This window comes from Aspergillus campestris, assembly GCF_002847485.1.
Source record: "Aspergillus campestris IBT 28561 chromosome Unknown P168scaffold_2, whole genome shotgun sequence".
NCBI lineage: Eukaryota > Fungi > Ascomycota > Eurotiomycetes > Eurotiales > Aspergillaceae > Aspergillus > Aspergillus campestris.
The window spans coordinates 2034025-2050527 of NW_020194337.1; the positions used below are offsets into that span (position 1 = coordinate 2034025).

General features: G+C 50.8%; 4 protein-coding genes across 4 annotated transcripts; 1 reads left to right on the plus strand and 3 right to left on the minus strand.

Annotated features, from left to right (window-relative positions):
* The first annotated feature begins 6249 nt into the window (after positions 1-6249).
* Positions 6250-7119, plus strand: P168DRAFT_288063 (uncharacterized protein). The gene has a single exon (XM_024836704.1). It carries the CDS (start codon positions 6692-6694, stop codon positions 6902-6904), a length of 213 nt encoding a protein of 70 aa, XP_024696194.1. The 5' UTR covers positions 6250-6691; the 3' UTR covers positions 6905-7119.
* Positions 7120-8757: 1638 nt separating this feature from the next.
* Positions 8758-9639, minus strand: P168DRAFT_302496 (thioesterase family protein; the record flags this gene model as incomplete). The annotated part of the gene is made up of 1 exon (XM_024838662.1): positions 8758-9639. Exon 1 carries the CDS (start codon positions 9625-9627, stop codon positions 8758-8760), a length of 870 nt encoding a protein of 289 aa, XP_024696195.1. The 5' UTR covers positions 9628-9639.
* A 1479-nt stretch (positions 9640-11118) lies between these two features.
* On the minus strand, positions 11119-12501 carry P168DRAFT_324987 (putative BAP31 domain protein). The gene is made up of 4 exons (XM_024840932.1): positions 12274-12501; positions 12000-12134; positions 11853-11950; positions 11119-11794 (listed from the first exon to the last, which is right to left on the minus strand). The coding sequence occupies exons 1-4, from the start codon at positions 12292-12294 to the stop codon at positions 11416-11418; spliced, it is 633 nt and encodes a 210-aa protein (XP_024696196.1). The 5' UTR covers positions 12295-12501; the 3' UTR covers positions 11119-11415.
* Positions 12502-12730: 229 nt separating this feature from the next.
* Positions 12731-15142, minus strand: dus3 (tRNA dihydrouridine synthase DUS3). Its single transcript, XM_024834137.1, has 3 exons — positions 14808-15142; positions 12885-14744; positions 12731-12831 (listed from the first exon to the last, which is right to left on the minus strand). The coding sequence occupies exons 1-3, from the start codon at positions 15023-15025 to the stop codon at positions 12750-12752; spliced, it is 2160 nt and encodes a 719-aa protein (XP_024696197.1). The 5' UTR covers positions 15026-15142; the 3' UTR covers positions 12731-12749.
* Positions 15143-16503: the final 1361 nt, after the last annotated feature.

The window sequence follows — 16503 nt, forward strand, 5'->3', positions numbered from 1 at the left end:
CATCAAATCCAACGACATCACTTCTTCTCCCCTGTCTATCCACCAACTTCCTCGTCCTGACCAGTCCCTGCAACGTCTATTCAACTGAAGATATCATTCCCAGCAGAAAGAACAATGCACAGGGGATGGGAAATGGTGGTCTATCCTCTCCTCGGAACACACACCGCTTTGAGATTGGAGGACCCAGCACTCTGGTTCACCAGCCACGTCCGGCCCTGATCCGGTCTCAATAATGCTCTCCTAGCGAGAGGGCACAGCAGCTCGGCGGCACAGGACAGAGCACCCCCTAGGAGCGGTGTGGAGGCCAGTTCCACGAGTGTCTGCCTCTCTGCCTTTATTCATAGGCCGTGGTCCGCTCCCAGCAGCCTCACCCGCAGCCAACACTGGTCACGCCTGCCATCGATCATTGGCCTGTTGCAGACTTCTCTACTGTGAAAATGCAAATTCATCAGGAGAAATATCCGGATGGATCCCTTTGTTCTTCCATTTCCTTGACTTTCACCCTGGTCCTTGCCCGACCTTGACAGCAGCCTATAACCGATCCATGGCCAGAAATCTCCGCATTCTTCTTTCTTTGTGTGGCCGAATTATGAAAATAAAACGAGAAAGCAGAAGAGAAAAAAAGAATTCGCTTTCAAAATGAAAAAGAAAAGGCAAAATAATAATAACAATCTTAATAATTCCACGATTCCGCGCCAAGATCCTTCATGCGGTGCCTTCTGTGATGGAATCACAGACAGACAGAACCGATACCCATCACCAACAGCAAGAACAACCCAAAACAGCGTTACATCCAACAACTTGGATTTGGGTTATATATCTGGATAGTTCCTCGATCAATCCCGACCCTTGCGGTGCTCCAGCACCTCCAGATCCCGCGTTCTCCTCTTGCCTCACCTTCCCCCGACCACTCGTTCCTTCCTACCTAGTATCGTTAGCCCCGTCCGGGACCAATTACCGGACATACGCGCGGTCCCCTCCCTCACTAACTGACTCAGTGGCCAGCGCCTCGCACATGCATGTTCGTTGGCCTTCCAGCCAGGTCGCGGATCTCGCCACCGTCGTCCTCCCGACACTTGATCTGATTTGCCGGCCACTAATCAGATGACGAGAGTCGTCTGCGGTGCTAATGCAACCCGCTGATGTACACTGCTCATCATCGCTACAGGGACTCTCATTTTGTCTTCTTATTGCCCCGTTCCTTCTTGGGCCCCTCTTTTTCCGTCTCCTAGGGTTCGATAAGCGATTGGATGGCCGGGAGAACGCGCACACACACCACTATTTTGAGGAGGGGCAAAACCACCACCTTTCTGGACTGTAGAAGAAATGTGACAATGTTGATCGTCGGGGGGTGGGACCGAACCCCGTGGTGCTATGTGGGTATGAATAGCGTCATCGTCACCGTTATCAACTGTCTGCGTAGATGTTGGCCCGGGGAGTAAGAACAGAATGACACTAGTATTGTCTTATGCTCTTAATATTATCCTATGTTCATGCCGTTGAAGAAAGCAGTATTCATGACCCAACGGGGCAGGAATCTACCTGCAGTAACTTGGGAGCAGCGGGAATCTTCGCCCAACGATGTTCAACCGTCCACCCATCCAAATCAACCCTCTACCAACCCATCTACCAACCCATCTACCAACCCATCTCGAACAGTCGTCCCAACAACAAATACCAGCACCAAGGGCCACCACCTCGATCAGGAAGAGAAGAGAAAGAAAAAAAACACGTAGGAGGCGTCCATATCCCAAACACCGTGTAACACAGGCAAGAAGCGACCAAAGCCAATGCAAAGACGACTGGCTCTGGGGGCACCGTTTAGGGTGAATTCACTTTATGCTTTCTTTCTTCTTTCCTCTCTTCCGTCCTCTCTTCATATGTTGCTTTTGGCCAGACCGTTCCTTGCCTCGCTTGCGTGTCTGGCTTATCTTGTCATGTCTTTCTTGCCTTTCTATCCAATCCATCTGTGAGGGCCACGGTGTGCGTGGTTGACAGCGCATTGCATCGGGAGGATCGGATCGTCCTGGTCAGTTGGCTGTAGTGTAGGGGTTCTGTAGCACGAGGATGGATTGAGACTGTGCGGGGCTTCGGATGTAGAGAGATGCTGCCTATTGCATTGCACTTTGAGTCTGTCTGTCTGGTGTGCATGTGGTAGGTCTGGTTTTGCAGATCGGTTGGGCGAGTATACAGCGGTGGAATGGATGTAGTGTATGCTGGATAGACGGTCTGGTTTGGTTGATTTGCTGGCTTTGTTTTGCTTCTTTTGGAGCTATATGTGGACTATTATACTTTGGAATCTGTTAGTTTGATGCTATAGTGCAGGGACTGCTTGATAATACCTAGATAGATGGATAGGTAGGTTATACGTGATGGGAACATGATTCGGATGTAGTAAATACTGGATATGCAGCATAGAGATAGACACTCCAACAGTAATTAATCAATGATAGTCAGGACAAGCAATAATCCTCAAGCAATGGCACTGGGAACCATGATACTTCCTTAAAGCAGAACAGATCAAACAAGAGCAACAAGAAAACAAGAAACAGAAGAACCACAACAACAGCAGTGGTGTATAGTAGGTATTCAGAAACAAAACTCGAGACATCCCCCCATACATTTTTTTGATCATTTTCTCTCCTTCTTTTCTGGTTCACCTCTCGAAAGGAAATTGTAACCAAGCGGAACAGACATAATAGAATGAAACTCCCTTGCCCTCCACATGATCTGCAGCTAAACCAAGCAGCATATAGAACAAAGCAAGCAAGACCAAGACTGACATAGACACGCAAAGCAGCGTGTCTTAACTCTCCCCTCGGAGAGTGACTGCACAACCACCCAGTCTAGTCTAGAGTCCATCTCTAGCCCCCGTGGTTCGGGCAGACGTAGCCATCTCGTCGGCGGACCTGAGTTCGTACCCCAGTGCAAGCTGATGTGCCGCGCTTTGCGCAGAAGACGATCTCCTCCTCGGGCACGGCGCAGCCGCAGTCGTATTTCCAGACGTATTGGGAGCACATATTGACTGATTGACTGATTGACTGATTGACTGGGAGTCTGGCTTGGTAGATGAAACGGAAATGGGTCGTAGAATCAACAAGTCTGGTAGATAGACAGTGTCGTGGTGTAGTACTAAGTACTATGTAGATTGGTGGTGGTAGAAGTAGAAGTAGAAGAAACTTGTGTATGTGGCTTTTTTTGGGGGCCGGAGGATTTTCTAACTCTAGGACAAGAGAAAGTGAAAGATGGAGAGAAAGCTGCTGAGATTGTTGTCGTTGTTGTTGTTGAAGTTCGTTGGGTCCTGGAGGGCCTTAAATATAGGACTCAGTGTTCCCGGCGCAGGTTGCAGTAAGTAGAGTGATGATTCTCTTAGTAGGCTGCAAAAGGGTTGGAGAGAGATTGTCGGATGGTCTGCGCACGAACTGTGCCGCACAACAGAAGGCAACAGCGCCGTTCTACACGAATTAACTGAGGGCAAATGAGTAACTATAGGGCCTGACAGGGGGTATAAAATATTATTCACTGTTGAAAATATATTTAAATGGGGTTTTAAAAAAGAAAAGGCAAAAAGGGGGACAGGGATGCTTTCAAGTATACTATGAAGAAGGTTAGTCAAAGAAAAGAAAATGATCATAATAATTATAATGATCGAATCAGATCAAACTACGCCTTGCATTCTAATCGCTTGTACAGAAGAATAAAGGGGAAAGAAAATTGGACAAAAAGTGTTATTCCTTCGCCCCTCCTGCAGCCCGGGGGGACCCATATGAAAATGCGCCGCAAGAGTTGGTGATTCGATCTACATCACGCTGCGAGGGAAACGTTCCCAACGAAATGCTTCCGACGAGCAAATTGAACGCGGTCCTCGCCCCGAGGGCTACTGCACCTGATTTCCCCAACACCAGAACAGGACGGGCGGTTATGCGGATCATCTGTGAAGGTGGCGTGCACCGGGAGCCGGAGGGGGGTGAGGAGAGGGGGGAAGAAGGAAAAGGAAAGGAAAGGCAAGGCGAAGGTCAGTCAGTCAGATTAGCCTCGGGGGAGGGTGCGCATCATGCTCGGTGGACCAACATCCCTCGACGAACCATGATAGTCACGCCTGTCATCCTTGTTCCAAGCCCTTAGTAGACTTCCGCAGAGGCAATGCATCATGGGAAAGAAGAGAAGCACTTGACATCATCCTGAAGACACGCACCGACACTGCCCTGGAAGTTAACAGGGCCAGCCACATATGCAACCTTAGAATCCAACAGGTGTGTAAGCAAATCAGTTGCCGCAGCGGCACCAACACCATTCCCTCCATCCCGGGAAGGTGGAGGCCATGTCGCAGACCGACAGCTCAGGAAGCTGTCTCGACGGCGACTCCGGACCGGTCCATCTGACGACTGTCACGCAGCCGACGCCCGTCAACAGACAGACGTCTTCCCACGCAGCCGTCGGTTATCATGTGTCCTTGGGTGGGCAGGAGAAGGCGTAGAGGGGGGAATTGCCAGGAGCCAACCAGACTGCTGCTCTCCTCCCGTGATTTCCGATATCAAGCGCGAATCTGGTGTTTGCCGGATCTCCCCTTTCTCACCATCACCAACCCCCACTCTCTCTCGCTCTCGATTGACCGTGTCTGGTCCCGGTCTGCCTGACCTGCGGACGAATGGTCCACTCATCAAGAGAAATGGCGCAGTTCCTGGTCATCTCTGGTCGTGATGTTCCCCCGCATTGACCTTCATGGAGGCTGTATGGGAGGCAGTATCCGGTCGAAGAACGCCTGACAGGTCAGGGGCAACGGAGATCAGGGATGCATCTGCAAGAAAGGCAGTGCCATCACAATCCGAACCGTTTACTCAAGGCCCAGCCAATACATTTGACCCGAAGGGGTAGGCGCAGTTGGTGACATCTAATAGCACCGGTAAGACTAATTTTCATATCTCTCTCTATGAATTTCTCCCACACACACCCTTTTTTTTTGTTTCTTTTCGTTTCCTTACCTTTCCTTTTTGTTTCGTGTATTCTCGTCCGTTCTGAGACCGACACAAGCACTGCCCATTGTTGACAACAGCAGAGATCCGAAGCCAGTCGATCGTCAGCCATGACGGCGGATCACTCATATCAGGCCTTTGCGGCGCCGGCGTCATATGGCACAGGGTTTTGGCAGTCGGCTAAATCGCCAGGAACATGTGCCAGGAACAGCCCAGACTCCATCGATGGAACGCTCCTTTCATCACCCTGACGAACATGGCAAAGGAATTAAGCTGTCGGCACAGCACTTGCGGCGCTCTTTGCTTGAAGGAGGGGAGGGTGAAGAATGGATGGCCAGGAGCGTCTGACACTCTCAGCCGCTGAGCGTTCTGCGCCACGAATGGAGTGACGGAGCGATACGGCGCGGAGAATGGGGGCGCTAAATGGCCCCCTCCTGCGAGGGCACGGCCTCATATTAAGCGCCGTTGGCAGGGTGAGAGTACTGGCAAGGCAGAGAAGCGTTGATCACGGTTCTCTCGCCTTTTCGATCGGGTTTCGCTTTTGTTTCGTCGATGTTTGTTGATTGTTTGACTGTTTGTTCTGGTTGTGGTGGATGGGCGGGCACGTGACTGATACGCGCTGCGCCGCTCGTTCTTCACTTCGCCTCAAGTCTTGATTGTATTTGTATCTGCGTTTATCTTTGTCTTTCTTCTCCTTTCGCCGCAGCAGTGCTGACTCTCAAAAAAGATCTTTGTAATCAACCAAGTCTCATCCCGTGTCAGACTGATCCTGTTGATCCTGCGTTTGGGGCTATCCGAGGATAGAGACCGCAGCATCCTGAGCATTCCAACGACCGTGACAGGCTCTGGAAGCTCTCTGGAAGTTATCTCAACCCCTTACAGAGCCAAGCATTGTTCTAGAAACAAGATGCCACGACCAGGTCAGATGAACAGCAGGAATGCCTCAGGACTGACGTATCTGATACGGTCTCATACTGTATTCTCGCGACGTATCGGAAATAACCCTAACTTGCATAGCTGCTGATCATCCGAGGTTGCTGGTTGCTGTTCGGGTTGCGTCGGCCTCGAGGAAACGAGCAGAAAGCCACTTCTGAGCACATGTTCGTATGGACCTATTGGGGTTGATTCTACTTTTTGGTTCAGTTTCCTCAGGGAGTAACACCCTCCACTCTACGACCGGTGGTGTTGATCCCCCGCGAAAGATAGGGGCGGTATGATGGTATCGAACTATCGATAGGGGGCTACAGGATGGACCCGATGGGGCCACTGATGGATTTCGGAAACTCGCACAGCCAAGAGATCCAGACGAAGTGGGAATCCATTATTAATGACGTGTTAAAACATGTGAAGCCTTTACCCCGTCCAGCGTGTTCTGTGATCCACCGTCGGGTGTGGGGAAAGTCTCGGCTTATCACGTCGTGTGCAGATCGTCGACCCTTCCCGGAATCATCCTTCGTCCCCGGCGATACCCCCTCCCCAAATTGGCCTATATAAGGGCCCTCAATTCCGGGGGAGAATCCTCTTCTCGTCTTTCTTCACCATCTCAATCTCTCTTCTTCTTCTTCGTGGAAAACTCTCCTCTACAAAAGTCCTCCGACTAAAAGTCTCAAAAGTCTTCCCCACAACTCCATCCAACTAGTACTTCTACCCCTCCAACCTCAACTCCACCCACTCTCAACTCTCACAACAACCTTCCTCAACCAAAAACAATCATCAAAATGTACTCCTGCACTCCCACCAGCAAGTTCCTCGTCCTCGCCCCCATCGAGGCCGGTCCCTCCTCCATCACCCCCGCCAACCAGTCCCCTGCCGCAGTCCGCGAGCGCTCCAGCAGCCAGTCCTCGACAGCCTCGGTGGGCTCGCAAGTCGGCGAAGCTGTCTCCTCGCTGCCGCAGGCCTTCCTCTACCTGGGCATGGACCAGCGGAAGTAAATCACTTAATGTGCAGTCGGTTGTCTGCCCTGCCACGGCGTCATGCATGCATGTCCCCGTCTTCGCACCGCTCGCGCTGGCCACGACTAGTCTCCTCTGCTCTACCTGTCTCACTGCTGGGTATCTACCCATTCACCAAGACATAGGATTGTTGGTTTATCCTAGCCAATGATGAACTGGGCTCCGTAAGAATCAGCGGTGGAGGAGTGAGGAGGGGGGAGGTGGAAGGCTGCATGTGGCATTCGTACCTGTTAATTAATTCTGGCGCTTCTTTCTTTCTTTTCGGTACTTTATTACTTGCTCTGTTCGTGTTTAGCTCAGACATTATGTCTTTTTGCATGCTACAGGTATACCAACTACCAATGATACCTCATTTCACCATATCTATACCCTACACCACCGTCCCTCCGTAGATACGTACGTAGAAAAACATCCCCACCCCTCGAAATGAAATGAATCAAAAGGGGCCAATCTCCCAAGACGATCCACCCCGCCAAGCCAACCGCAAGCCGGATCATCAACAGCTTGTGTTCCCTCGCCAAGAGAACAAATGAAGTGGTATGATCGACCGACGGAGACCGCCAAGAAAGGCGGGCAGGTGGTTGGTGGTGGTACCTTGGTGACTGTATGTACTTTGGGACAACATGTCATATTTCCTACCCCTTGCTAGGGGTGCCAAGAGATAAGAGATAGGCTTATTTAATTCTATTTGTTTTGGTTTTCTTTTCTTTTTTTCGTTTCTTCTAGGTTTGTGTTTTGCTTTTAGCGGAGAGGGAAAGGATAGAAAGAATTGGAGGGAGGAAACTGGTGGGATGGATGGGGGGCGGGATTAGCCCTAACTTTCTTTTCTTTTTCTTTCTTTCCTGGGTCTATCTCTCATTCAGCTACGCCCTTAGAAAGTTATCGCTTGAAAGAAAGGTCACTTGACATCCTCCCGGTGAAGACAATGGATGACCATGCAAGTCAGTCAGCGATACCGGAGTCCCAAAAGGGAAATATCCCGTCGGCGATCAGTCCATAGACCGGGAGCGCGGCGGGAAGGGGAGGAGAGGAGAGGGGAGAACAGGACGAAGGAGGAAGCGAACCATGACTGTCAAAAGAGGAAAAAGCAAAGAAGCACAGGTCATGCAGGTCAGTAGATTACTAGATTGGCTTAAATTGGCCTGTCTTCTCTCTCCGGGCGCCGGAAAGGGCAAGACGAGGAGGTAAGAAAGTAGCCCGCTAGGTTCTGGCCAGTATCTGTCTCCCCACACCCTGCTAGACTGTTTATGTCGATCGTCAGGTAGAAAGTCTGCATAGACCAGTTAGAGGGACTGGTCTGGACACGCGTACATTATCATCATAATATGTGGGTAGATATTCATGTTGCATATTTGCACAGCCCAGTTCGGTCAATTTCGAAAGACACTTCTATGCATACTGGGAAGTGAGGAGTCAATGCCTGTGCATAGTGCAGTGCCCAAGGGGGTGAGTAAATGAGATTCCATCTAGATCTAGGACCCCAGTGTAACCCCTGATAGCATCTTGGCTCCGCCTAACTTTATTCCTTCGACATGCTAACCTCGACTATTGTTTCGTGCCAAGATGCATGCACGGGGTCACGAGGCCATCCTTATCTTTGATTACGCTTTTGTCTTGCTGTATTGGTCTGTGTGTGACTTGGTTTGGTATGTGGTATTACTCGTACCTGTTACTGTATTGCCTTGGAGCGTTTAGACTATATGTCATATGTTTATGTTGTTGCTGTTTAAATGTGCATAACTAGCATATCTGACACATCAAGTTATGTACATTCTATATGTTTCTTTTTATATACTCCGTACATGCACTTATAGATATCGTATATATATAAGTTAAAGCCTCCCCGGCCTCAAAATAGTCTGTTGGCTCATAGTCCCAACCAACTTCCCCCCCACATCATCCCACACCCGCGCCTCACTCAACGCCCGCGCATTACCAGCAACAATCGTCTTCTGCTCCATAGTATGCCACTTGCTGAGATCCACCCTATGCGTCGACAGCCGCATCGAAAAGTCCAGCGTCGCGCACGCCCCCACCTGCGAGAGCATGTGTCCACTGTGCGAGACGGGGATGAACGCTAGCCCTTTATCCATGTGAAACGCCAGCGCCGCGATCTGCTCCGCTTCGGACGCCAGAGGGGTGGGCACGTGGAATCGCTCGGCGCTGATTCTCGACGGCGCGTCGTGCGGCCGCGAGGTGGGTGTCGGGAGGGGGTACGCCGCCGTAAACCGCGTGATGTTCTGGTAGAGGAGGTTGATGTCGCGGTCTTGGGGGACGGACGATTGGCTGTCCTTGCGGGTCGCTGTTTCGGGTGCTGCGGAGTATAGTGCCATTGAGACGTCCTCTTCGGTGTGGAAATCTGCGGATGCGAGCAGGCACAGCGTCGGTGCCGAGCTGTCGTCGTCTTCCTGGTATACTCGGATGTGTCTGGTCTGGAAGCTTTTCGTGTCTCGGATGCGCTCAATCCGGCAGAGAAGTTTGCGGTCGTCGCGGGCGGTCCGCACGAAGTGTCCGCTTATGGAGTACAGATGGTGCGATGGGGAAACTGTCTGGTAGGCTGCGTTGATGGCTACCCCGAGAGTGTTTCCGCCGTAGACGAAGGACGCGAGCGCGCCCATTCGAATTGGATGGTGGACTGAGATGAACTGGTCGTTGCCTAGTGCAGTGACCGCTATCTGTTGTGCCAGGGTTGTCTCGTCCATAGTGATTGATTGAGTTATGTATGTGTGCTGGTGAAATGATTAGGTGGACGCGACTCAATTGCGGGGATGATCGCAAATGATAACTAAAAGCAACCGTTGTTCGTGAGAGAGGCCGATCCTTTTTGAAACGCTAATCTTTAGTATCGGTTAACTTTCTTAGTCCGAATCCCGAGGCGAACTTATGATGCTAAGCTTGAGGAACATTTTATCTCATGAAGTTCGCACGGCAAGCCTTCGCTCCGAGTTGATATTGTAATCCGCCAGAATATCTAGCACGAGGTTGCCGAACACGGATGTCATCTAGGTGGAGTTTCGGCAGATGACAATATCTGGCATTCGATATAGAATTATCATCTTTCAAGCTAGAATTTCTAAGACGCTGATTATGACTGCAATATCATAACGGTAACATTCGATTTTACATAACACAAATAGACCCTGTACTTTACGCCTTAGGCCGGGAACTTGATATGGTTAAATATGTAACGCAAGCGATACACTGATAATGAGGTGGTATAAGGCTACAAAGAGCGATACTCGATCGCTTCCAGGAACCCAGCCTAGTCACACAGTATCGAAACCAAGACGAAAGTGCGAACTATAGCAAGGGTAAGATCTATGCGCTTGTCATGAGAAGCCGCCACTGCAGGACTTCTAGACCTCTCTTGGAAAGTGAGATCGGGAATAACAATCGATATCAGCAATTGGACAGCTGGTCCATATCCAGTCAAACCATAACCGCTATTATGATACTAGAGATATCAATCCCATCAGTGATAATCACCACCGAAAAATCGGTTTGGTCACTTCATCGAAAATGTCAATATCGGTTGACTGAACCGCAGCGGCTAGGGCTGGATCGCCCTGTAACTGGGAGGGAGGTCTGTTTGGTAAACTATCTTACACATAAGGAAGGCTGATGCCTCTTTTTGCTTACGATAGTTATGCGGAGTTGACATGCCTTGATAACATGATTTCTTGGTCCAGATATGAGCAAGGAGATGGCTGATAGAGGCTTTGGAGGCTTTCGTGAACCCAAACCTACCATATAGTCTTATGTACGCACAGTATGGACTATACTACAAGGTAATAATTTAATCTTCTGTTTCTCTTTTGGACAACATCCATAACAGTCGAATGGCAGACAGCCAATGTATTAAGTGTGTGGGGAAACTAGGGGTTCTTATCAGACCAACATATTTGAGAATATGTGTCGAGAAGATATAGCAATAAGGATAACAGGCTTTACTCTAGAGTCAGGTGGTAGACAACCCTTTGACTGCTTGTGCTCACTATATTCCAATGCCAGTCCAATTTCTCTACCTGTTCGAGCTATGGTTGGCCCTTGAAATCCTACAAGAACAACCCTGACAAGATGATTATGTAGACTAGCTGGCCAACACAAGTCCACGGTTTCAAAACTATGTATACTGGCGTGATGTTGCACCAGACGCAATGAAACAATAGTAGCTACTGATGTACCATAAGTAGGTCAATACATATCTCTGCCTCGTAATAAATAACACACTAACAATCTGATAACCCCCGAGGGGAATATCTACCCAGCGCTTCCCATGCCTTAAAGCATGGAAGCGTGACAGCAAACACATAAATTTTGAGCACAAGTGCCCATACATAGAATTCCGAAATAAACCTGTTAACCAGTATCATGATGGAGACACCGTTGAACCACAGTAGGTGATTCCACGCTGAAGCTTTCCCTCACCGCATTGTCGGCAGACGTTGCGGTGTTCAAGAATACCGAATACCATCCGCGTCAGAGATCATTTATAGATCCTTCTTGGGAGTACCCTCGGACTTCTCGGAGACCTTATCACCCAGGTTGTGGTACTCACGGGTGAGACCCTCGCACTGCTTCTTCAGGGTCTCAATGTCCCGGTCCTTAGCGGCCAGCTGGTCTTTGAGGCTGCCAATCTCGCCGACCTCGCCGGCCTGCGCCAGACGGCGCGAGTCCTTGCCGCCAGCCTTCTTGTCGCCCTCGAGGAGCTTGACGCGGTCCTCAAGACGGAGGACCTCCAAGATCATGGTGTAGGTGCGGTTGAGGATGAGAGACAGGAACAGCGTGAAGCCGCAGAGGTACATGTTGCGCTGCGAGTAGAATTTGCGGGCCTGCACCTCCATGCGATCGGTGCCCAGGGCGGCGGCTCTGTAACTTATCAATAAGCATTCGTTTTTGGAAAGCAGGAGAGTAGGGAGGCACATACCCCATGGACTCCTTGTGGAAAGAGGACAGCTCCAGCTGCACGCGGTACACACGGTTGACGCTATCGATGAACAGGATGAGGATGAAGATGAAAGTAATCTGAGGCCCAATTAATGTTTGTCGTATTTCTAGATCTGGACCAACATACCTTCAAGCCGTACTGGAGCTTCGCGATGACGGGGCTTTCCGAGATGAAGGCAAAGAGCTTGCGCTTGACGACAAAAGGGAGCGGGACGATGAGGGCCATGAAGACCCCCATCTCGAAGACGAGAAGGCAGAATACCTGAGTGCGTTTATGGTCAGTTGGGGTTCGAAATAAAGCTTCCGTGCTGCACATGGATTTTGAGACGTGGCCGGCTGTAGGCGGCAGCGTATCCGCAACCCGCGATACAATCACAAAACCACAGGATAGCATCACTTACTAGACTGTAGTAGAGAGTCATTGTGGCTGGAGCTTTATAAGTCCCTCTTGAAATTGTCCACAATTATCTGAAACAAGAGTTTTGGATCGGGCGCGGTTGTGGGGGATGTGCAAAAGTAAACAAAGATCTTCAGAGCTGAATAGGGGTTGTGGGAGCCCGAATGGTGATATAATCCAGTGGGATTTATACTCTAGTAAATGACTGTCTCGATCAAATGACGTCGAGAGCAGGATGAGGTGTTGATTCGGGTGAAATGGAATGTTGTGTGGGAAGGAAGGTAAGGTGGTCTGGCAGTGGTAGTGCGAGGAAGACGTCATCACGTCGGAAAGCTGGCACAGACACGTGACCCGATCCTCTTATGCCAAGGATCGGCGTTCTATGACAGTATAGGATAGTGATATCTACAACACTTTCGATGTATGTACAAAATGTATTTCCCCATCTTTAGTTTATGTCTCTCTATATACGCGCAATGCTTAACCCTCCGCTTCGTAGGAATTCGATTTGTGCTTAGGTTCGAATTTGAAGTCCTTGTGGGCGGGACCGAGGAACATCTCACTGGACAGATGATTAGCAATCGAATAGAACACAAGTAGATAAAGGCGACATACGTAATCTTGATCCAGTCCTTGTAGTTAGGACTTCCCAAGAGCGTCTCCAACTCATTCCGACCGCGCCAAAGCGGGGGCCGATCTTGGATATTCGGCGGCAGGTACTCAAGCAAGCCGATGGGCACATAGCGATACGTAAAGCTCAACCACTCGCACAGGAAGCGTCTCGTTGTGCCAATTCCGTGCTCGTCGGATCCCCACGTCTCCAATCCATACTTGGCGAACTTCTCAATGTGGGTCAGACGCTCGGTGGCCGACTTGTCCAGGTACTGTCCGGTCTGGATCTCCTCGAAGACCCACGGCTTGATCAACGCGCCACGACCAACCATCACGCTGTCGACCCCAGCATTGTTGATATGGTTATCGTAGTCCACATGGGAGTAGCAGTCGCCGTTTCCGAGGAAGTAGGTCTTGCCCCCGTTGGGCTGTTGCCGAGCGTCCGGCTCCCGGATAGTGTCGGTGACTTCGTCGGTCTTCTGGTTTAGCCGCTTGATAAGGGCGGCGCACTCAGAGATGTATCCCCAGTCGGCCAATTTAGTGTACCGCTGCTGTCTGCTGCGGCCGTGGAGAGTGAGGGCGGCAATACCCGGTGGCCCGGCGTCGCGCTGGTGGGACTCGAAGCCACCCAGGAGGAGGCGCTCGGCCAGTTTCAGAGCATTCGGGGCGTTGTCTCTAGTTCCCATGCGGATCTTGACAGAAATAGGAATCTCCTGGGACACGGCGTTCATACCGCGGAGAATCTTCTCCAGCTTGGACGGGTGCTCGAGCAACGCGGATCCGGCTCCGTCACGGAAGAGAAGATCGATCGGACAGCCGCAGTTCAAGTCAATGACACGCAGGTTGGGCGTAAAGCGCGAGAGAACCTCTGTGGCTTTATACGCTTGCCAGGGCTTGTTTGATGCGATCTGGGCTCCGAACTTGAGATCCTTCGTGTTGTCGTAGCCCTGGACGATGTCCTTCCCTGAGACGGTGGGGGGAAGCATTTCAGATTCATGTCCCTTCAGCAACGCCCATTCCGACTTGTTGCCTTGGATCAGTGGCATACTCATCGCCATTTCCGAGTAAGTCAGCTGAGCGCCGAGCTCAGTGCATACCCGTCGGAAAGGAAGATTGCCTTGCGTCGTCAGCGGCGCCAGAGCAGGAGTCTCCGGGCCAAAGTACAGACGTCTCTTCTCCGACGGCAGGAACGGGGGCTCCACATAGCGGGCGCGATACTCCTCCTTGTCATCCTTCTGCGCCTGAGTCATTGTCTTGTCCACCTTCTCCTGCTCGAGTTGCCACGAAATATACGTATCGGACCGAGAGACATCGACCTTCCGCCGGGACAAAGCCATCTTCTCATCCATGGAAATCACGTTCGCGAGACCCTCCTCATTGACAAAGGGCAATACCGGCTGCGCTTTCTTCTTGCGCTCCTCGTCCTCGGTCAAGACCAGTTCTTTCCGCCCATCCTCCGTGTCTCGCTCAATCATGTGCGATCCAACAAAGCGACACTTCCAGCCCGAAAAGCATTTTCCCTTGGCCTCCCAAACGGGGCACACACCATTGAACACCGTCAGGTCCTCCCGCTTGTGATCCTTGAGATACGTGCGCAGGTCATGCTCAAAGCGACACTTCTCGCCAAACCCGCACTTCGCAGGCGAGAACTCGGGCGCAAACATCCTGCTGGAACAGAGTCCCTTGGCGTCGTGCGACCTTCCAAAGTCGCGACGGTAGTTGGCTCCTCCAGCGGCCTTGTTTTTCTTCCCGCCCTTCTTATCCCTATCGTCCTGGCGCTCGTCGTAGCCGGCCGCTTCGGCCGCATCGTCGGGGTCCGCTTGGGCTGCGGGTGCGCTGGCTTCGGGCTTCTGGATGATAAACCTGGGATAGTTAGCAACATGATCCGGCACACAATCTGCGCCACTTCGCGGGGTATGTACGTACTCGGCTTTGACGGGGGCGTAGCCTCTCCGCTGATCGCGCGCATCACGCGCGTCACGAGCGTCAGTGGGAGCCTTCTCACCCGGCGTCGTCGTCGTTGTCGTCGCATCATCTAATCTCGCTTTCTTGGCGGGAGGCTCCTCGGTGTGGTCAGATGGCGGGGCGCCATTCTTCGTGGGGGCCTCCGGCGGCGCTTGTGCCTGGGTGTTTTCCGAGTCCATTGTGGTGTGCGAGGGAGAGAGTTTGGGGAATTCTTCGAAGCGGCACAGGTTATAATGGGACGGAGATAAGCGTGTGCTTAATTACCAAACGCTTAATCCAATGTGTGCCTGAGAAACAGTCTTTCTCCGCACCGATCTCGAGTATGGACATAGTCCTGGCGATAAAAATTTCGGGCTGGCGATACTGGCGCGGAGAGGAGTTTGCAGTGTTTGCACACCTGGTGTGGGGCATCTCGGGTGGCGCAGGGGCGACAGTTGGCCACTATCTGGTTGGTTCTCCAGGATTGTATAGATTGGATATCCAATTTTTAACCTTGATCTTTCACAATGTAGTCAATATATTGGAGATATTTGGTTATTATATGAGGCAAACAAATGTGCAGTACTTTTCCAGAGTTGAGCTACACTCTTAGATATTTTTGCTAGTCTTATGTGCTTGTACTGTGGAGTACTATCACAGCAAACATATTAGTTCTTCTAGATATAGCAGAAAAAGATGGTGAACTGGTAAATTGTTTATTGATGCTCTAGTAAGATAGTACACTGCTAGGTTCTGTAGATGGTGTCTATGTATGAATTTTCACTAAGGTAGAGGACCACAGCGATGGCAAGATTATATACACCCCGCCTGGATATACTGCTACGGGCATGTATAAAGCCCCAATAGCCCTGACTGAAAAACAGTTTCTCGAGGGTGGAAAGTAGAGTGAGTGCTCACTTTCATCTAATTGCTATAATTTCCCAAGACAATAGATGGACAATGATGGGCGCTCTTCTCCCTGGAAGAGAATCGAACACCTGGCTTCGAATGACAGGTACACATGTTCATCGAAGCGCATCTATACTTCCCGAGCAAAAGATCATACTAGACCACGAAAGTAAAGTTACAGCTTCTTCATGCAACAGGGACAAGTAACTTAGCACCAGAGCTGTCCGGTTTTGTCATGTAGGTCTGTAGTGCCTGAATGAAACACCTGGTTACATATCATCCGAAATAAGGAGTGCATTCCCGTCTTCGTCGGGTATCTGGGATCCTGAGCTTCCGATGACCAGCTAGGTCTCATTGAAGGCATTCTTGCCCGAGAAAAGCTGTTGTGCTGGACAGCCCAGGCTCGTCCAGGAGCTACGTCATTGACATCCTGGGAGTCGACCCGCCATGTCGATAACGGCTCATCGAACGAAACCGGGGATGTATCCCGCATACAGATGCGCGGATGAAGGGCTGGCTCTATTGGAGTAAGACATCTCGAATTCCTTGCATTCCGCCCAACGGCTGAGAGGTATCTCGTACAACGTGATGGATCGCTCGGAAATCAATCCCGGGGATAGTATGGCACAAGGTTACATGCCCCTTGCCTTTGACTCTGCACGGGGTTGACGTTACCATCGGTATGTATAGGGATCGTAATGTCCCTCTGCTTCCGTTCCGTGTGGGGAGTTCTGCCACCCCGGACGGGGTGATGGTGGGGTGGAATGGA